The sequence below is a fragment of the Pteropus alecto genome, unplaced genomic scaffold (assembly GCF_000325575.1).
Source record: "Pteropus alecto unplaced genomic scaffold, ASM32557v1 scaffold15, whole genome shotgun sequence".
Lineage (NCBI taxonomy): Eukaryota > Metazoa > Chordata > Mammalia > Chiroptera > Pteropodidae > Pteropus > Pteropus alecto.
The window spans coordinates 1617508-1638190 of NW_006436286.1; the positions used below are offsets into that span (position 1 = coordinate 1617508).

A 20683-nucleotide genomic window follows, 5' to 3' on the forward strand; every position below is an offset into this window, starting at 1 on the left:
CCCGCCAGCCCGCACACTCACCATCCGGGGCCCCGGCCGCCGCCATGATGATTGTGTACAACACCCGCCGCGCCGCAGAGGCCGCCGGGAAAAGGCGAGCTGGCGGAGATTGGCCCCCGCAGCAGCCCCTAACCTCGCACAGCCCGGCCGGAAACAGGCGGGGGTTTCTATGGAGACCCGCCTCCTCCGCTTCCCCGGCCCGGCCCCTGCCACGCTTCAGCTTCGGGCAGCCGAGCGGGGCGGGCCCGGGCACTCGCCCGCCCACCGGCTCTGCCCCCTGGAGGCCGAGCGGGGCCGCGGCCGTGCAGGGGGCGTGGGTTCGCGGGCTGGGCGGCCTGCACCTTTAAGGGGCGGGGTTGCGCCCGCTGTGGCGGGAGCGGATTGGCTGGGAGGGGTCCCCGGAAGTGATGCTCGAGGAGCCCACGTGGTCGAGTCCACCCCACATGGCGGCGCTCCTGAGGCGGCTGCTGCGGCCGGGCAGGCCCCTGGCGGCCTTGGGCCGCTCGTTGGGACGGCGCGAGGCCAGCCTAGGCATTGACCCCGGGGCTGCGGTGCGAGTGCGGTTCGCTCCCAGCCCCACAGGTAACCTTGGCGGACGTGACGCTGCAGGCCGAGGCCCACTGTCGCGTGCCCGCCCCCCGAACGCGCTTGAACGAACCCCTTCCGGTGGAGTCAGACTAGGCGGGCAGTGCGACCCCATTTTACAGAGCCCACGAGCGGAAATTACTCGCATTGCCAGGAGTTCCTTGGTGTTCATTAGGCCGTACCGTCTCTTTCGGTCTTTTTCACGTGTTCGGTAAATGTGTGCGAAGTAGAAACTGCCAGGCACTGCTCCGCTGGCGTACAGTGGTCACCGAGAAAGTGGGGCCCTGGCTCTTGAGCCTACACGTAGTGACCGCGACAAGCACATATAAAAATACTGGCAGTCACGGGTGCCATGCGGGAAATGAAGCTGCACAGGTGACCCGGGTTAGGTAGGATGCTCAGGAAGGCCTTGCTGACATTTGAGCAGAGACCGAAATGACAGCGAGCTCCGTGAAGCCCACAGGAGGAGCCTTTTGGGCAGAGGAATCTGGGGAGGCACAGGCCCTGTGGTTGGTGTTGGAGCTTAGCACCAACAAAGTGGGGCAGGGGCCCAGTGTATACCCTGGTGGGATCTTGTCAGGAACCCCACTAGTTCCCACAATTCTGTTGTTACCGAGGCTACTCTCTGCCTTCTCCACAAGGATCAGGCCTCTCATTCTGGTCCCTGGTGTCTGTATAAGGATACCTTTGTGGCATGGTTGCAGCCACCCAGAGTGACAGGATCTTCCTCGGCAGGCAATATACTGTAGAGAGTGCTTCTCAGACCATCCATGGTAAAAGGATGGATTTCTAATTTGCAATCGATTATGAACCAATACTTTTATAAAATCAACAAGTGAATTACTAGGAAGATGAAAACCTTAAAAGCATACAAAATATGAACCTTTTTATTAAACAGAAAATGATTGTCAGATTGCTGTGAGTTTCTAAACATTTTCACACTCAGTTTCTGTACTTACTTGGTTGTGAACTAGCAACAGTTTGCAGACTAGTACCTGTCTGCAGTTCGCATTGAGGAGCAAGCCCTGGGATTGTCTGGGTCCAAATTTTTGGCTTCTTAATTTGTCCAAGTCACACCTTTCTTAGATGTATGACTTGGGCAAATTACTTAACCCCTTCTTAGCCTCTGAGTTTTACCATCTGTCAAACAGGGCTAGTGATAGTACCTGTTTCATGGGTTTGAGCTGATGTAGCTGAAGCACTTAGCAAAGTCTGGTACTTACAGAAAGCACTTCATAAACAGTAACTTCTACTATGATTATAATTCGTGTTTCCTTGCTGATTTGCAGGAAAAGGCCATGTAGGAAAGGCGGTGGACTATAGACAGAGGAAACAATAAGCAACATAGATCATTACAATAGCTAAAATTAATTGAAAGGTGTACTTTGGTCAGCATTTAGGCCTCCCAGCAACCCTTTAAGGAGGGTTTCAAATATCTGTTTTTGATCCCTCTAAGAGATGAGGACATTGAAACTCACAAAAGTAGAGTGCCCAAGGGATAGCGACTAGTAAATGGTGGATGCAGAATTTGAATTCAGGTCCATTTGATGTAAAAAGCCTCGCTTTCAACTCCTGGACCCCTTGTCTTCTATCTTGGGGACCACTGGTTTTATGGTGGCCTTGCAATAACTAGGGTCACACATATTGAGTCTGCCTGACCCATCAGAGCTTTTCCTGTCCTGTGCTCCCTTCGGTACCTGGAGATGCAGCTGAGCTCATTGTGGAGACAGGGCTGTGGGCTGGACCAAAGAAGGAAGGGGAAGCGGAAGTGACAGCCCTGGGAAAACTTCGTTTTAAGTTTTCAGTCGGGAATGATTTACAAGTAAAATCTTAGGAGTTTAAATTTGGCCGAGGAGAAGTATCATGAATCAAATGTTGCTTTTGGTCAGTGTTTAAAGTCAGCATTGAAGGTAAAAATCTCGAGTAGATAAAATCCAAAGTGTAGGATGAGGTTAGTCATGACAGTGCATAGAAGCTATAGGCAAAATGTCACTTTACAGCGTTTTTAATTTGTAATTAATTTTTTTTGCCCAAGTGCATCTGTATAAGTTATATGCACGTGTGATAACTTCAGTGAATGATCCTCTGCTTCTCCTCTGGGTGACACTTGGCCTCGAGGCAAATCTCAAAGTAGAATGATGGGTGCAGCTCGAGCCTTTTTACGAAGTGACATGCTCCCCAGTGGAACACCACCCCTGTCCTCTGTGGTGGTCTGACTGGGTGCTGGCTGGACAGTTGCGACAGGGCTGGGGGTAGCCGTTTCTTGGGCTTCGATAATCGTTGGGACATTCTGTCGCAAGCTTGCTGCTCGGCTGGAACCCGTCAGCTCACGTCCCATCTTGTGTCCCATCAGGCTTCTTGCACCTGGGCGGCCTCCGCACTGCCCTGTACAACTACATCTTTGCCAAGAAGCATGGAGGTAGCTTCATTTTGCGGCTGGAGGACACGGACCAGACCCGCCTTGTGCCTGGGGCAGCGGAGAATATTGAGGACATGCTGGAGTGGGCAGGTGAGGCTGGCAGGGAAGGGACCCTGCTCCACGGAGGGAAGAGGGAACAGGAAGGGAGCCTGGATGGAGAACTCCTAGAGACATGGGTACATTTGTGCCATCCAGGGTGGCAGGTGCCACCTGAAAAGATGGTGAAGCTCCTGGAAGTAAACCTCCAGGGCTGTTTTGAGATTTTTCTTGTTCCCTTCATGGGAACGCTGGGCCAGCTGGTGAGCTCTTCTGATTTCCCAGCAGGGCCAGGCTCTGGGTTTTCGTTGTTATCATTGTTTTTTAGTGACTGTTTCCCTGTTAAAATCTAAGCTCAGATTTGGGGTACTTTTGTTGTTTTTAACCACGTTGCATGAGCCGACGAAACTTCAGCCCCCGAAGTCCGCCTCCTCGTGGGCGGTCCGGCCCTGAGCACAGCCAGGCTCAGGAGGACAAGGAGGAGTGCAGTGCAGCCTCTAGGCCCACAGTTGCCTACCTGCCGGACAGGTATGACTAGTTACGCGCCCCAAGAGAAAATACCAAGACTATTTTGAGATGTGTATTTTATCTCAGGTAAACTATTAACTGAACTCTGGGTTCGTAAAGGGCAGAAGCCGATTTCCTTACTGGCTTCTGTTGTTGGAGGCTGTAGCAGGTTCCCAGTCAAGGTTAGCCAGGTAAAGGCATTCACTCATAAAGGTCACGTCCTGTGGCCCACGCAGTGTTCCAGCTCTGTGCTCAGTGGGTCGGGGCAGGAGGCAAACTGCTGAAGGCATGCTCTTCACGACGCTGAGTGACACTCAGTGCTGCCGAGGAAAGGGCGGGCTCGGAGCCCGGGGGTGCTGCTTTTGGATACGGTGGCCTTCACTGCAGAGGTGACATGAGAGCAGAGACTTGCAGGAAGTCAGGGGCCAGCCCTGTTTTTTCCTTGCGGGGAGACTGTGCAGAGCAGCAGGAACAGCAGGTGCACAGGCCCCGTGGAACCTAACTGCTGGTCACCCAACTGCTGTGCGTACCAGCGGAGCAGCAAGGAGGCTGGTGCGGCCCACGCCCAGTGAGCAGAGCAGTCACTGGAGAGGCGGGGCCAGCCAGTTTGGCAGGAGGTGGATCGTGAACACCGAGAGGCCCCGGTGAGAACTTTGGTTGCCTGTAGACACCCTCCCGGTCACGAGGGATGCGGCGAGGCACCTGGAGCCCCTCGTGCAGCGTGGCTGCTGAGCTGCCCACCCCGGCATTTGTGGGGGCGGAGGGCAGGTACCCAGGCACCCCAACGCAGCTGACTCTAGAGCTTCTCGCTTCGGGAGTCACTCTTTTTTTTTAATTAACATAATTCACATAATATTAAATCCATCATTTCATAGTGTATAACTCAGTAGATTCGGGTACATTCGCTGTGGTGTGCAGCCATCACATTACCCTATTCCAGGTGTTTCCATCAGCCCAAACGACACCAACTCCCGTACCTATCAGCAGTCAGTCACTCCCTCCTCCTCCCCCTCCAGCCCCCTGGCAACCGCTCATCTTTCTATCCCGTGGTCTGCCTGTTTTGGACGCTCCTATAAGTGGACGCTCCTATAATGCGCTATGTGTCATTTCGTGACTGGCCTTTGTTTAGCATGGGGTTCGTCTGTGTTGTACCGGGTACCAGTGCTTCACTCCTTTTTACGACCGGATTCTAGTCATCACGTGGCAGTGCCACGTCCTGCTTCTGCGTTTATCCATTGATGGGCATTTGGGTTCTCACTTTAACTGTTGTGAGTGAAATTCCCGTGAACATTTCCGCACCAGCCTCTTCGTCAACGTGGGTTTCAGTCCCCCAACCGGAGTCACACTTAAACCCCGGGGCATTCATGGGGCGAACACGGCAAATTAGGGGGAAGGGACTCCCCAGGGCACCTAGAATGTCCTCTCTTCTGAAGAGCGCAGAAACAGGGGGTTCGGGGTGGGGGGCTAAACAACCCTGATGGCAGTGCGGGCCCAGCCGACGGCGCCCCACACACACCTAGCAGCGCCGACATCCAGCTCTCCCATGTCCCCTCTGCCCTCTCCCGGAAGTGTTTGCGCTTAAATCTGTCCTTTGTGGCCTGGAGAAGCTGGGCCTTGGCTTGGGCCCGTCACGGGCATGCGTGGGCCTTTAGTCCTCAGCCCCCTGCCCAGCAGCCTGTTCGTACCACTTTGTGGAGGGGGAAACTGAGGCTTGGAAAGGCGCAGGACTGCAAAGAGGCAGTACAGTGAGTGGGTCAGGACATGGACTCGAGGTCAGCCACCGGGCCATGAATCTCGTCATGCCCCTCGTCCTTGGTCACACAATGACCAGGCCTCCCTGTGCCTCAGCATCCTCCTTAACGAATGGGGACAATGATTTCTACTTGGCACAATGGTTCTGAGGCTTCACGGGGGTCACAGAACAGAAACGCAGCCGGCAGGCACTAGGCACTTGGCGCTCCCACACCCAGGTGACTTGTCACGGGCAGAGCCAGGTGTCCAGGAGCACACTGCTTCTCCCGGACCCGGCCTTCGGGGCCTGGACAGTTACTTTCCCAGCGGAAGGGTGGGCGGAAGAGTGGGCGGAAGAGTGTGGACAGGGGCCGCTCTGCTCCGCCCAAGCTCTGTCCACCAGGCCACGTGGCCTGGGGCCCTGGCCTCTGCTTTAGCTTTTCACCCGTGGAAAGGAAGCAGTGGCGGTGCCGAGCTCGGGGCTGCTGGGAGGACCGGAGGGTAGTGTGCTGGGGAACCAGCTCCATGAGCACCCTGGTCACTGTGTGGGGACTGTTCTCTATCTGTGCCCCAGGCATCCCGCCTGACGAGAGCCCGCGCCGGGGAGGCCCTGCTGGGCCCTACCTGCAGTCCCAGCGGCTGGAGCTGTACGCCCAGGCCGCAGATGCGCTGCTGCGGACGGGCGCCGCTTACCACTGCTTCTGCTCCCCGCAGCGGCTGGAGCTGCTGAAGAAGGAGGCCCTGAGGAGCCGGCAGACGCCCCGGTGAGAGCCCCAGCCTGCCACGGCGCTCCCCCGGCCGCGCACGCCCCCGCGCTGTGCCGCAAAGCAGGTTACCCCACAATTTAGACCGCACAGTTTCTGGGGGTCAGGAGTCTGGGCACGGCTCACCTGGACCTTTGGCTCAGGGTTTCGCACGATGCTGCAGTCAAGGTCCAGGCCAGAGTGCTGTCACCTCAAGGCTCTGCTCAGCCAGGATCCGCCTCCGCTTCCCCAAGAGGCTGTCAGCAGCGCTCCGGGCCTCACCGGCTGCTGCCAGGCACGTCTGTTCCTCAGCACGTGGGCTTCTCCGTGGCAGCTGGCTTTCCCAGAGTGGGCCGGGGAGAAAGCAAGAGGGTGAGACGCAGCCAGAGTCCCTGCGGGACCTAATCGGGGAAGCGGGGACGTCACCAGGACCAGCACACACTGGGGTGACACAAGGGCAAGAACACCAAGAGGCGGGGGTCACTGCGCCAGGTCAGAGCCGCCTGCCGCGTCAGGTTGCAGGCAGTGACTCGTAAGGTGATTCTGTTATTTTAATAAGTAAAATTTTTTCATGTGTGCGGGGAGCTCTCCCAGCCCTGACTCTGGCTACTTGGTCCTCTCCCCAGAGACAAGTGGCGTTAGAGCTGGTTCATGTCTCCCAGAGACACTGTGTGCACGCTGACAAGTGCACGTGCTTCCTCCTCTCCCCCATTCACACGGTAGCGCACGGCACACGTACTGGGCAACTTCCTGTCCCGAGGGTCGGTCCCCATCAGTCCACAGTGTTTTCTCAGCTCGCGTAGTGTTGCCCTGCCGTGTGGGGGTGTCGTCGTCACGCACTCAGTCCCGTACCAAGGATCCCCGATGTCACTTCTGATCTTGTAATAAAACCAGTGGGGACTGACATGGATGTCCCTCATTTTGCACACGTGCGGGGTGTGGGGACCTGCCAAGATGTGGCCGTGTGGGGTCACGTGGCTGCGAGAGGGGGCCCCAGCTTGCGCCGCCGTCAGCGGCGGCATCGTGACCCGAGTTCCGGTCTCCGTGACTGTTAGACGAGGTCACTGCATTTGCTGCGGCGTTGTCCTTTCATCGTAAACAGCGTCCTCGCGCCCTGTCGGGCTGCGCTTTGCGCCAGGGTCATCGATTATCAGACGTAGGCGGGGCTCCTGCCCGTCACGGTGCTCTTACCCCGGGCCGCTCTGCTCCCCAACAGCTATGACAATCGGTGCCGGGACCTGAGCCCGAGGCAGGTGGCCGAGAAGCTGGCCAAGCACCCCAAGCCCGCTGTCCGCTTCCGGCTGGAGGAGGAGGCGCCAGCCTTCCAGGACCTGGTGTACGGCTGGAATCGGCACGAGGTGGCCAGTGTGGAGGGGGACCCGGTCATCCTGAAGAGCGATGGCTTCCCCACGTACCACCTGGCCTGCGTGGTGGACGACCACCACATGGGCGTCAGCCATGTGCTGCGGGGCTCGGAATGGCTGGTGTCCACCTCTAAGCACCTGCTCCTCTACCGGGCCCTGGGTTGGCAGCCGCCGCGCTTCGCCCACCTGCCGCTGCTGCTCAACAGAGATGGCAGCAAGCTGTCCAAGAGGCAGGGCGACATTTTCCTGGAGCGCTTTGCCGCCGCCGGCTTCCTGCCGGGCGCCTTGCTTGACATCATCACCCACTGCGGCTCGGGGTTCGCAGGTAGGTACCCCCACCTGCGAGGAGCCGGACCTTCGGCTCGGGCCCACCCGGCCCCCAGTCTCGCCGTGCCGCCCACTGCGGCGGGAACCAGCACGAGCTGGTTCTTTCACCCTACGGACATTTATTAAGCCAGATGCTGCTGAGCGCTGCGGCCACTGCAGATGAGATGGACGTAGCCCCTGCCCCCTAAGAGCATACGGTCCTGAACCTCAGCTGCTCCTCTGTGAAACGGGGCTACGTGTCCACCTCGGGCCTATGTGAGGGTCCAGTGAGCTCGTGAGTGTAAGGCACCCAGCAAAGCGGGCTCGAAACTCACAGCTCCCAGGGTTATTGCGGTGACGTCACCACTAGGACAAGTCCATCCGCTGACAGAATCACTGGTGTTTCCACGACACCAGTTCATTCCAAGCTGAGCCCAGATCTTAGAGAGGCACTGAATAGGGTGACCTCTGGAAGAATTTCTCAAATGTGACAGTAATAGTCTGCTTATCATTCATTCTGCTCGCATTTAATCCTTAGGAGACCCTCGAGAGGTATTTATCATCTCTGTAAGAGGGTTGCAAGGCTCAGAGGGGTGGAGTAGGTAGCCAGCGTCACCCAGCTAGTTAGGGACGGAGCAAGAACAACCCCAGGACAGTCGCAGTCCACCCTGCTGTCCTTGGAGTCACCTGGGAAGCTTGTGCCCTACGCCTTGTGCCCTGTGTGCAGTGCTCAGGCCCCACCCAGACCCCTGGGGTCGGGGTGCCCGGGCACAGCCGGGTGGTGAGCACGTCTGCGGGCAGCGAGGCTGGGTTTAGCCTGTCATCAGACTTTTTTCCTTAATGACAGAATTTTTTTCTGCAATTGAAAGCTCACTTGGGCCCTTGATGTGTAAAGTAGCTAGAAGTGAAACCTTAGGTCAGGTTGGGGTGGGGAACCCAGAGAGTGCCCGCTCAGCCTCCCTTGGGGTTGAAAGTGGGGGTGGGGCAGAGGTGAAGGAGGGAAGGAGGGAGCAAGCTGAGGGGCTGGGCCTCCCTCCATCACAGAGAACCAGATGGGCAGGACCTTGCCAGAGCTGATCGCGCAGTTTGACCTGACCCGGATCACCAGCCACTCTGCCCTGCTAGACCTGGAGAAGCTCCCGGAGTTCAACAGGTGCGTGGGGAGCCTGGGGAGCCTGGCGGGGGAGGGCCCTCTTGCTGAGGATCGATCCATGGCAAAGGGTCCTGTGCACTCTGGAGCCGCGCATACCTGGTACTGGCCATGGTTCCAGGCGTCTAGTGCCCACAGGTCAGTCACTTGAGGTCTTCAAGCTGCTGCTTCCCCTCCTCTAAACGGGGCTAATCACAGGACCCTCCCGCCCCTGCCCCGTGCCACGTTGTGAGAGTTGGACTGAATTAGATGCGCCGTCTCGGTACTTGGCACAGCCTGGCACTCAAAGAGCTGTCAGCGATGGGCACGCTCTGTCATGACGGCACGCCTGGCCACCCCTCGCATGGCCTCTGCCGACCACCCACGCCTGGCGGAGATCGTCGCCACTTCAGAACCCCCGACACATGCCTGCCAACACCAGACGGGCACCGTTCATGGCATCGGTCCCATGTTCCCAGTGGTTCTTTCCCCTGAACCCTCCAAACACAGTTACTATCAGGTCACTGTGGACAGGCCCCGGCCTCAGGGCCTGGGCGGTAGACCAGCAGACTGGCTGGTACTCGGGGGACAGGACCCGCTGATGCCCCTCCTGAGCGCTGGTTTGGGGATGGGGTCTCCCGGGTGCTTCTTGGTGGGCCCAGGGACTCACGTCAGCGGCAGGTGTTCAGGGCTGCCACTTCATCTATGTCCGTCAGACCCGTGAGGTCAGCTGAGTGATTTTGCCCCGTTGTGCACACGAGCCGAGGTGCAGAGAAGTCACGTGGCCAGCCCCGGTTCACGGAGCAGACGGGCAGCTCTCGAATGGGGCGTTCGAGAGCGAAGGCAACACACGTGCTGACTGAGACGCATCCACTTGTCTTCCTCGAAGCCACCGCTACGACCATTCCGGTCACAGCAGCGAGGTTAGCAGCAATGATTGTCATGGCGGCGGCAGTCCTAGTGTCTGGAAGCAGTGACGGTGACTGAGGGTCACGCAGCACTTGTGTGTCCCAGGTACTAACCTACGCGTGGGATCGCAAGCAGGGACAGAGGGTCATCGGTTTTTCTCTCCCTGCTGCCACCTCTTGCCGGGACCAGTCTCAACACCAACTTCACGCGCTTTTCCTTAATTCCTGTAAAAACCATGGCGTGTTTTGGCCACCCCGCTGACACACTGACACACTGCAGCCTTCGTTCAGACCCCCGCCTGTCTCCAGCTGCTGGCCTATGCTCAGTGCTCACAGCGCCCTGTCAGGGAGGCCCGCCGTCATCCCCACGTTACAGGTGACCATCCTGAGCTCCCAGTGGTCATGTGAATTGCTGAGAACGCCTGGGGGGCTGGCCTCACTTGCAGGCCTGTCCAGTTCCAAGGGCCCGTGGGATGTCCCCACCCTGGGCCGCCTGCCTTCTGTGCCGGGGACCAGGTTCAGGTACCTGCAGGGCGGTCCTCAGCCCGCCACATCTCACGCTTTCCCCCTCAAGTCCCTCTACTCGAGGCAGCCTAGGGGACCAAGGACTGACGGGGCTTAGCCGCAGGGTTGGACCTGCTTCTGAAGGAAGAAACCAGGCAGTTGGGAGAATTCTGGAAGGCAGATAATTGGAGTCGACGAGAACCTGAACTTTTCCACAGGGAGCACTATATTCATGCAGCTCCACCCTCCAGTTGTCATATGGCCCGGAATCTTAGAGACCCGTGTCCTCGGCCTCCGCCCTTTGTGCCAGAGCTCCCACCTCAAACTGCGAGGAAGCTTGCAGTCAGCTTCCACTTCGTAAACGGGTGCCTGCAGGGGCCAGGCAGACGGCCCGGGTGACACATGGGTCAGAGGGACTACAGATGAGTGAACTCTTGGTCTAAATGGGGCCGCCTCCACTGCACTCGTGCTAGCTGAAGTCTGGGCAGTGGGGGCCTTTTGCAGCCAGAAGTCTCCGTTCGTGCGTGCCCTCTTCCTAGTCTAAAACGGTACCTATGGTCTATGGCCATGCCCTGAACGTGCCAGATCTCGTCTGACTTCGGAAGCTAAACAGGGTTGGGCCTGGTTAGTACGTGGATGGGAGACCGCCTAGAAAGACCAGGTGCTTTAGGCGTTAAACAAAAAAACGGTACCTTCTGCTTTAAAAGCTCTGGACGCCTGTCTCCAGGCTACTTGGGGCTCTTAGGTCACCTGCTTCAGGCCCTGCCCAGACCCCTTTCTTTCTGTGAGTGAAAAGAGACTCTTTTGGCCTCTGCTGCAGGCTGCACCTCCGCCGACTGCTGGGTGACGCGACCCAGAGGCATCAGCTGGTGCAGAAGCTGCAGGTGCTCGTGGGCGAGGCGTTCGGGAGCCAGCGGCCGGACAGCGCTGTCCTGGACCCCGCCTACGTGGAGAGGGTCATCCTGCTGAGACAGGTGTGGAGACTGGGGTGTGGGTGGCCCCCGCTCTCCCCTTCCGGTGTGTCAGCCCTCTCCCCGGTTCATTCGGTGGCTGCCTCTTCCCCCAGGGTCACATTTGCCGCCTGCAGGACTTGGTGTCGCCAGCACACTCGTACCTGTGGACTCGCCCGGCCGTGGGGCGAGCAGAGCTGGGCGCCCTCTCAGAGAAGGTGGACGTGATCGCCAAGCGCGTGCTGGGGTGAGTCCCCATGGTCCGCGGCTCTGCACCCTTCCCTCCCGGGGCCCCTTTATCCCAGGGCTTGGCTGTTGTGCCCGCAGCACAGCCCAGTGGCCGGTGAGAGGCACTTGGTAGGGGGAGCCCCGAGGAGCTGAGGGTCCCCCGAAGAGGTGGTGTGCCCAGGCTCTGCGCTGGGACCACCTGGGCTCCATCCGGCTCCACCTCTCATCACCCCACTGTTTCACCTGCCAGACGGCTTCACCTGGGCCGAGTCATGGCACCTCTTTGAGTTTCTGTTTGCTCAGCTGAAAGGTGCAGCTGTGCTGGTTCTCGCTGTGAGGGAACAGCATGCTGTCGGCGACAAGGGTGGACACACAGCCGTAGAAGGGAATAACCGGTCTGCGCGATCGCGGTGGCCAGGACAGGGCTGACTGAGGCTTAATGCAGGAGCCAAAAAATATATCACCTAGACCTAATTTCTCTCTGCATCCCTTTGACTGTGTGCCCCATACTCCTCCACGCTGGCCACTCTGCAGAGGCTGCGGACGAGCAGATGGGGGGTGGGTTCTCCCCCAGGCCCAGGAGTGCACTGCTCCTTACCACCCGGCCCGGAGCGGGCAGTTCAGGGCGAGCGGCTTCTCTCCATGTCACCGCCATCCCTGGGTTTTGCTCTTGTCCGCGTGGTCCGCAGCGGCTCTTGGGCCAGCCATGATTCAGCCAGAGGTGGAAGGGGGCAAGGGGAGGAGGACAAAGTGTTCCTCGCCCCTAAGGACCCGGCTTAAAAGTTACTCCGTTTCCACCTGTACGCGCTGGCCAGAACACCTGTCTGGTGGCCACACTGAGCTGCAAGGGAGTCTGGAAGGTGCGGTCTTAGCTGCCATGTCTGTGTGGGGATTGATTTTAGAGGCACTCCGGGCCGGAAAGCTGACACGCAAACCATCAGAAGCCGCCAGGTCACTCACACCACGGCCTGGGCCACGCTCTGGGCCAGCTCCCACGTGTCCTGAGCTGCCATTGTTGGCTGCCTGGGATCTATCCCTCTTCACCGGCTCCTTGCTGGGCTGCTTCCCCACCCCTGACACAGAAGTGGGTCTGTTTTTCCCCACGTGACATTTTATGTTATCAGTGCTTTATTTCTCCCATGTTGTAACGAGTAATCATGGGGCCCAGTTAATGACACAGTGAGTTACTTTTGTCTCGAGTTGGGACTCAGCTGCTTAAGCCTAGGGTTAGCAAGGAAGCCTGCACTCCCAGGCACACTAGCCAGCAGCTCTGCTCACCGCTGGCCTCTGGTGTGGGGCTGTCCAGACCCGTCCTGAGCCGGCGGGGTCAGAGCAGGCATGGCGGGCCGTCCGTCCGCAGCAGTGATGAGCTCTAGCCTCAGTCCCTCTTCAGGGTGGGCACACGTACCCCCGCTGCGCTCTGCTCTTGTCCTGTGTCAGAATCAGGCTGGGAGGACGTTTTTATAAGTCTAGCTTTAACAGAACAGTGAGGTCTCAGCTGGATGGCCGGGACAGTGGGTGGTGGCCGCTGGCCTGCTGGACCTCAGCCCCAAAGAGCTTCAAACTAGGCAGACGGCAGTCGCAGCAAGTTGGCGGCAGGGCCCTTCCTGGGGTGAGGGTCTCCTGAGCTCTCTCTTCCTGCCCCTCTGAGCTGCGTCCCCGTGCCCCGGTCCTGGAGCTGCTTCGCACTGTCCCAGAGGGCTTCATCCGTCCGCTCTACGTCTAACTCGACCCCAGGTTTCTCTTTAGGCCCTCATGCAACGTGTCTGAGCTCATGGGTGTCATAGGCGTTGGCTAATAGTTAACTTTTTATTGGAGTGTGAGTTCTGGCACTGCTGAGAACTGACCACCCGTTCAGCCAACATGCTTAGTGCTCTGTGAGTTTTGACGTAGCCCCCCTATAGCCCTGTGAGGTGCAGACGCTGTGGTCGTCCCCACTTGACAGGTGAGCAAACCGAGGCCCGGGGACTGCGTGCGCAGAGGTGGCAGTCAGTAAACCCTCCCGTTACGGCTCCCGCCCAGCCTGCCTGTGCGATGCCCACGTGCCCGGATCCTCCATGGGTGGTCTCCCAGTGTCTTTTCTTCCCCAGCTCAGAAGGGGCGGGGAGCGGATGGTACCCCACCCCCTCCCCGGGCAGGCTTGAATGGTGGTTGCACTGTTATGTGTGTCGTAGCTGATGGATAGTCTTCTGAAGTGTCCCCTCCCACCCATGTGCCGTGGCCTTGCAGCCCCTCACAGACTGGCCTCTTCTAGGCTTTTCGAAGGACCCGCTAGGAGCTTAACTCAGGACAAACTGAACGCAGAGCTGAAGAAGCTGTCAGACGATCTGGAAGGCACCAAACACAGTCACGTGATGAAACTCCTCCGCGTGGCCCTCAGTGGACAGCCGGTGAGGCGGGCAGGTGGCTGGGCTGCTCCCTGCACCCCTCGTGTGTCCATCCCACTAACGTTCTCTGGCAGGCACCGAGCTCGGGCTGAGGGTTACAGAGATGAATGCAACGTGACTGCTCCCCTCTTACTCCACAAACACTACCTGCTGAGCACCTGCTGTGTGCGAGCAGTGAGCTAGGCCCAGTGGGCGCAGTAGTGACGAACACACACATGCCCCGCCCTCGTGCCTCAGGGAGCTGGCTATCGATTGGGGTGACAGACACAGCAGAGGAAGAGCAGGCCTGGGGCTCGGCCTCGGCCTCGGCCCTTAAAAACAGTGAGATGCAGACTCTGCTCCTTGGGGTGCAGATGGCTGTGTCGGGGTGGCCCGGCGAGTGACTCCTACAGGCCATGTACACTGTAGTCAACGTTTTCTCTCTTTGTAGCAAGGACCCCCTGTCGCCGAGATGATGGTGTCCTTGGGACCCAAGGAAGTGCGGGAGCGAATACGGAAGGCGCTGTCCAGCTAACAGGGCAAACGGCGGCGGAGCTGGCCCTGGGAACCTGTGCGCGTGGACGCTGCCTTTGGGACTGGGTGGCAGGTCGCCCTGGGCCGGCAAGGAGCTGGAACTAGGACCCAGAGCGGGGACAGTCTGGGCGCATGCAGGTGCACTGACACCACCGGAAGCCGGTCCCATTTCACCCCGAGTCCCGGGGGAAGGCCTGGGTCTCATCCTGGCTCTGCGCCCGCAGCCCGCAGCGGGGGTTGGGAGCCCATTCTCAGAGTGGCCCACGCAGCTCGTGTCTCGGTGTGTTCAGGCTACAGCATACTGCAGTCGGGGTCGAGGGGCCTCAAACAGCAGAAAATCATTTTCTGATTTCTGGAGGCCGGAAGCCCAACATCAAGGTGTTCGCAGGCTTTGATGCTCATGAGACCTCTCCTTGGCTTGCCAATGGCTGCTTTCTGCTGTCCTCACGGTCACCTCTCTGTATCCTTAGTACCTGTGTGCAAACGTCCTCTTTGTACGAGGGTGAGGTGGGATGGACGCCCACCCTAACGGCCCAGTTTGACCTCACTCACCTCTTTAAAGGCCCAGCTGCAAGGAGGCCCCATTCTGAGATGCCGGGGTGGGGCTGCGACCCCTGGGTTTTGAGGGAACACACCGGAGCCCGTCACATGTGGCAGCAGCCCAGACTCGTGGATTCCACTTCTCAGGCCCCCATTGGACTTGGAGCAATCGAGGGTGATCGACGAGCAGGGCGGAACTGGACGCCAGACTGCCTTTGGGGCTACGAGGAGAGGGCCCCCACCTGCCGAGGGGCAGCACACACGTCTCACACTGCTCTGTCCTTGCACTTGGGTGGCTTGTGTCTCCCTCCCCGAACACCTGTCTGTTCCTCTCTTCCAGCTCTCCAGACCGGTCCTCGGACTGGAGACCTTCACTCTGCCTGTTCTGCATCTGTTTCTTCATATCCGCCTCCTGTAAGTCAATGTCTGTGGGCTTCCGACGTGAGGTGTGCTTGGGGTGGATAGGAACGGCTCAGGTGAAGGAGGGTGGTGGCTGGCGGCCGAGACTCCTCCAGGGCTCCCAGGTCACCCCCGCCCCATGTGGCAGCCAACCTCAGATGGCCCAGCTCTCGCCCCTCTTGAAATCAGGTCGAACGGGCTGACTGCTGACACGGAGTGGCTTCCATCTTGTCCCCCGGGTCCCTCTCTGCAGGGAGCTGGCTTCCACATCACACAGACCTCAGGCAGCCCTGTGGAGATGCAGTGTGGCACCCTCTTGCCAGTGAGGCCTCCCTCATTGGCCAGGGCAGTGCCTGGCTTGGGCTCGGTCCTCTAGCCCCAGACCAGCCTTCAGGTGGCCACACCCTGGCTAGTGTCACGGGCCACCGCCACTGAGCGAAGCTGCTCGAGTGTCTGATACGCTGACTGGGAGATGACCCATGTCCACTGTTTAAAGCCACTGGCTTTGGGGTCATCGTCACCCAGCAAGAGAGCAAACACGCGCGCTCATCCGGGGCCAGAAGGGGACTCAGGAACTTGTCACGCTTTGTGGAGACCTCATCTTTGCTTTAACGGTGTATTGGTTGAAGCTCTTTGCTCGCACGGTGGGAAGCCAGGCCGCCTGCGTACCTGTGTGGAGACTGTGGCCTCCTGGACGGTCTGATTTCGTAGGAGTCTTAGTCTGTGGGAGAGCCAGAGGCCTGACGGGAAGCCAGAGACCAGGGCTGGAGAAGATGGGCCTGGGACCCGGGGCCCCGGCTGTGCCGGCAGCAGGGACGGGCGGAAGTCCGCAGGAAGGAAGTGCGCCTGTTCCCCGTGGCTGCTCCCTGTCCGCGTTCTCCCCTCGGTGCCGCATGACTGGGCCGAAGGTTCTCGAGGAAGAGCAGAGTCTGGTGGCCTGATTGAGGTCACGTGGCCATTCCTCCCCAGGCGTAGGGGGTCCCTCGGGGTGATAGCCAGTGGAGGAAAAGTCGTTCCCAAGGAAATCGAGAGTGCTTTTTCCAGGAAAAGGGATGGTGGAGATGGGGACACAGAATAGTACCCGTGGTTTACGGTGCGTTTACGTGAGGCACGGCCATGTCTGGGGTGCAAGTCTCGCTGGCAGACACTTTAGCCCATTGTCACATTGGGTCTTCACAACCCCATGAGAGAGATGTCGTCGTCGTCGTCGTCGTCGTCATCATCATCGTCTCTATGTTATAACAGGGAGACTGAGGTTCAGGAAAGCTAATGAGCTCTTCTGAGGCAAAGCGAGGATTTAAACTCAGACCTAATGCAGTCCAGGGTCCAAGCTCAGCTTTCAACTCCTGGGTGGCGTCAGAGCCCGCGCCCCTAGTGTGCGGGACAGTTGCGAGAAGCTGGCTCGGGCCGGGGAGTGTGATGCTCACGCACAGCGCGGTCGAGATCCGGAGCTGTCACTGCCTCAGGTGGCGCGACGCGTCTGAAAAGCAGCGTGCACCTTCCACACTTTTTATTTGTTTGTCTGTTTTTTAAAGAAAAACCACACTTAAAATACGCACACGTCCATCCCCCGGCAGATCTGAGACCAGAGTGTGGCGACAAGGGCCATGGGAACCAGCCCTGCCGTTTACTGTGTGGCTTCCGAGCCTCCGTCTCCCCGTCTGTAAAATGGGGATAACATTTGTACCCGTCTCAAAGAACCGTGAGGATGGAAATGGATACGTATAAAGTTCGTAAAACAGAGCCCGGCACTTGACGAATGTTATCTGGCTCCACTGCTTCCGCCACGGCAGCTCATTCTTCGAAATGGGGATCTTGCTTGTAAGGCGTGGACACACACCCAGGCAGACGATGAAGGGGCTTCACTGGGGGGATTCGGATTCTCGCGGATCCAAAGGGCAGGGCTTCCAGCTGACGTCACGGGAGACAGGCACCTGTCCCTGGGAGCCGTCGGGGCCCGAGGTGCTCCCCTTCGCCCCGCAGACCTCCCCCTCCAACACGTGTCTCTCTCTGTCTGCTTTCCTTCCTCTTTCTCTTTCTCTCTACAGCCCTCCAGCTGAGCCATCTCTTCTCCTGCCATCCACTTAAATAGCTAGAATTCCACGTCCAACCTCCCAGGCGAGGATCCGATTGGCCCAGCCTGGGTCAGCCGTCTGCCCTTGGTCCAGTCACCTGGCCGGGGTCCAGTCCTGTAATGAGATCGTGACGGCAGGGAACTCACTCTCAGGAGTGTACTCCGGGCGTGCTCTTCCCGGTGCAGTTACAGAGCGTCCTTTCTAGGAGACGACCACTCTTCCATGGCAAATTTGGAGACTCATTCACACAGCCCTTGGCCTACCTTACTGTTTGCTCCTTGTTACCACCGCATCAAATTCTGTGGTGTATTTGCGCATGGTTACTGTATCTTTAACGAGTATAAGATTAAAAGATTGGCAGAAGGTTTGTCTTACTCTTGGCGATTACCATAGCAGCTGGCACATGTCCTGACACAGTAGAGAGAGTCTAGTAAATATCTCGCTACAAAGGGAACGAGGGCTCCCGTCAGTCAGGTCGGCTTCTTCAGACATGGCAATCGCCAGCCGGTGCAACAGATTCCAGCAGTTTCCCAGTTTCGGTCATCGACTCTGAGAAGTCTCATCTCTTTTGCATGATTTGCAACTGTGGTCAGCAGTCTGGTCTGTTGCCTGTTATTTGCATCGAATCCAGCTATCTGCAGAGAGCGATCTTTGAGTGAAGGATGGCGATAGGTAGAATTTTTCAATATAGAGGAATGTATAGTGGGGACCAAAATTAGCAGTTGTTTGTTGGTCGGATTGTCTTACGATAAAACAGCTACCTCCCCAGGGACAAGATAATAAATATTCAGAAAATGAGGACCCTCTAGTGACACCTGTCTAGGGGTGTCAGAGGGCTTCACATACGAAGCGACCCTTGGCGTGGGTTCTGAGGGATGAGTAGGAGTTTCCCAGCCCTAGGGGAGTTGGACGGACACTCCAAGCAGGGGGATGAAGACGAGAACTTCGCAAAGTTGGACGTGACTGGAGCCGTGGGTAGCAGTTGGAGGAGTGAGACGGGGCGGAGAAGCCAGACAGAGAAGTCCAAACAGCCTTTCTCTGTGGATTAAAAGCATCGAAGTGCCATCTGATGCAAATAACAAAACTTAGATTCAGACCGGCTTCAACGGGAAGATGCAGTGTCCCACCTAACAGGAAGCGTGGGGGAAGGCAGGCTCTAGGGTTGGTTAAGCATTTGGTGAGGTCGCTGAGGACCCGGGCTCTTCCCATTTCTCTGTCTGCTGGCCCCAGGTCTGGTTCCCCCTGCTCGGAACTGGCTGCCGAGAGTCCCAGGCCGTCTGCACTTCCTCCCTGTCTGCGGGGAGACCGAGTGGTTTCCTGTGGCTCTCCCTGAAAGCAGGGGAACTTTTCTCCAAACTCCCTCGCCCACTTGACTTCCCCATTCTTGAACCCATCACTGCCGGGAAGTGAGCGGGGGTCCCCACAGATCAGTCAGACCCAGTGCTGCGGCTGGGGTGGGGTCGGTGAGCTGTGGGTACCCGAACAAAGTGGGGGTTCAGTTAGTGAAGATAAGTGTGGTGTGTTCGTGAGGTGGGAGGTGAGAAGCCACTGATGTGCTTTAAGCAGGGAAGTGACATGATCACATTGGTGTCTTTTTAAAGGGTCATTCTGGCAGCTATGCCAAAGAGATCGGAGTAGGGCCGACCGAGGCGCATGGAGACCTGGTAGGAGATGGCTGGAAGGGAAGCGTGGAGGAGGCTGGTGTCACAATGAAGCCATATTTCCTTGTCACGGCCTGACCCTGTCTTTCCAGCTGCAGTTCACCCGTTCCTGCCACACACAGGATGCTCTCGTCCGCTTGCTCTTCTCCCCCCATGCCTGGTCACCTCCTTTTTAGCCTCCAGATCTCAGCTCCATTGTCACCTCCTCAAGGAAGCCTCCCAGGACTCCTTCCTGTCATTTATCACCGGCACCCTATGCTTTTCAATAGATTGAAACCTATTGTGTAAATAATTGTGTAAGTAATCAGTTTTGCAGTCACTCGTTAGTGTCAGATTGTAAAGTCCACGAGAACAGGGGCCTGAGTTGTCATGGTCACCAGTGCCTCTAGTCCCTAATGAACACTGAGTGAAAGACCGGACACGCATCTGATTGGATGGGATGGCCAGGATGTGTCTTGAGTGCACAGGTGCTGGCTCTGCTAAAGTCACCGTGTTTAGTTAGGATACTGTTTCAGATTGTTCAGGAACTTGCGCTTGCTGTTTTTGTTAGTGAAACGCGGGATATGAATGTTTTTAAATTTAGAAGGCTGTATAAGTTTGGTTTGGGGGATCTCCAGCTTATCCTTCACATCTGGGCAAAACGTTGGGGTCACAGTCTTTTCTCCCAGGCCTGTCTCATCAGCTCTGTCTCCTGCTACACCTCCCCCAATCCTGACTGCAGGAGGAGGGCCCAATGAAAGGAGAGACAGACCACGGGCCACATACATGACAAATGGAAAGCAGAGGGGGGTTGGGCAGGAAGGGCTGCAAGAGCACTAAAGAGGGGGCCTCGGAAGGCCTGGTGGGGCCTGGTGGGGGTGACAACATAGTTCTGTCTGAAGCCAAAGCCTGTGCACCCGAGAGCAGCCCTGAACCCCCGAGACCCTCCACACCCACTTACCCTTTAACCTTTCCGTTGTGGTCCCCAGACCAGCCATATCAGCATTGCCTGAGACTAATTAGAAAGACAGCTTCTTGGCCTCCACCCCCCCTGCCCCCCGCCGCCCCAGATCTGCTGTATCAGAAACTGGGTCGGGCCCTGTGTTCTGTGTTTGAACAAGCTCTCCAGTTGATTCCGACCAACGTTAGTTTGAAAACCACTGATCCACCTGCCAAAGTGTTAACTGTGTGGAGGTGCTGGAGAGAAGGAACGTAAGGCAGGTACAAGAACTATGAGAACAAAAAAAAAAAAAAAGGAAGTGATGGATGATACTTGGCAAAGCGACCCCGCCTGCCTGGGGGGGGGCACGGGGGCACACTGGGTATTCTCGAGCTGTGTCTTCAATTTGCAAATCCTAGGACCTTTGAATAAAACGGAGAGAAAAAAATAAAAAAAAAAAAAAAAAAAAAAAAAAAGGAAGTGATGGATGATACTTGGCAAAGCGACCCCGCCTGCCTGGGGTGGGGCACGGTGTCCGGTCACCTCCTCGTTGCACTGAAAAAACCCAGCTCCCGTGTGGTCGGATGTTTAGAATTTTCAAGAGGTAAAAGTGTTAAAGATTTTATTCAAGTCTCAGCGAAGAAACGTGAGATGAGGCACATTTATAGATCAGGAATATTGAAGTGAATATGTGAACGGAGGCAAAACTGGATTTTCCATAGAGAGAGTGTGCCCCCCCCCCCCGCAGAATTCATTTGCATGTCTCTCTAGGTAAGAAT

General features: G+C 57.5%; 2 protein-coding genes across 5 annotated transcripts in view; one reads left to right on the top strand and one right to left on the bottom strand.

Annotated features, from left to right (window-relative positions):
* UBFD1 (ubiquitin family domain containing 1) overlaps nucleotides 1-46 on the bottom strand; it is a 10640-nt gene extending 10594 nt beyond the window's left edge. Inside the window, exon 1 of the mRNA XM_006912551.3 lies at nucleotides 18-46. Coding sequence (XP_006912613.1) covers nucleotides 18-46 — 29 coding nt within the window. The remainder of the gene's footprint in view (nucleotides 1-17) is intronic.
* A 367-nt stretch (nucleotides 47-413) lies between these two features.
* On the top strand, nucleotides 414-20219 carry EARS2 (glutamyl-tRNA synthetase 2, mitochondrial). Of its 4 annotated transcripts, XR_003046529.1 has the most exons (11): nucleotides 415-582; nucleotides 2939-3094; nucleotides 5853-6042; nucleotides 7238-7710; nucleotides 8736-8844; nucleotides 11053-11206; nucleotides 11299-11429; nucleotides 13665-13800; nucleotides 14228-15264; nucleotides 18926-18988; nucleotides 19078-20219. XR_003046529.1 is itself a non-coding variant. In XM_015589932.2 (9 exons), exons 1-9 carry the CDS (start codon nucleotides 444-446, stop codon nucleotides 14309-14311), a joined length of 1551 nt encoding a protein of 516 aa, XP_015445418.1. In that variant the 5' UTR covers nucleotides 414-443; the 3' UTR covers nucleotides 14312-17688. The 4 variants fall into 4 exon arrangements, 2 of the variants coding, with proteins under 2 accessions (XP_015445418.1, XP_006912586.1); XR_001516953.2 differs by having other exon boundaries at nucleotides 18926-20219; XM_015589932.2 differs by lacking the exons at nucleotides 18926-18988; nucleotides 19078-20219 and having other exon boundaries at nucleotides 414-582; nucleotides 11320-11429; nucleotides 14228-17688.
* The last annotated feature ends 464 nt before the right edge of the window (nucleotides 20220-20683 follow it).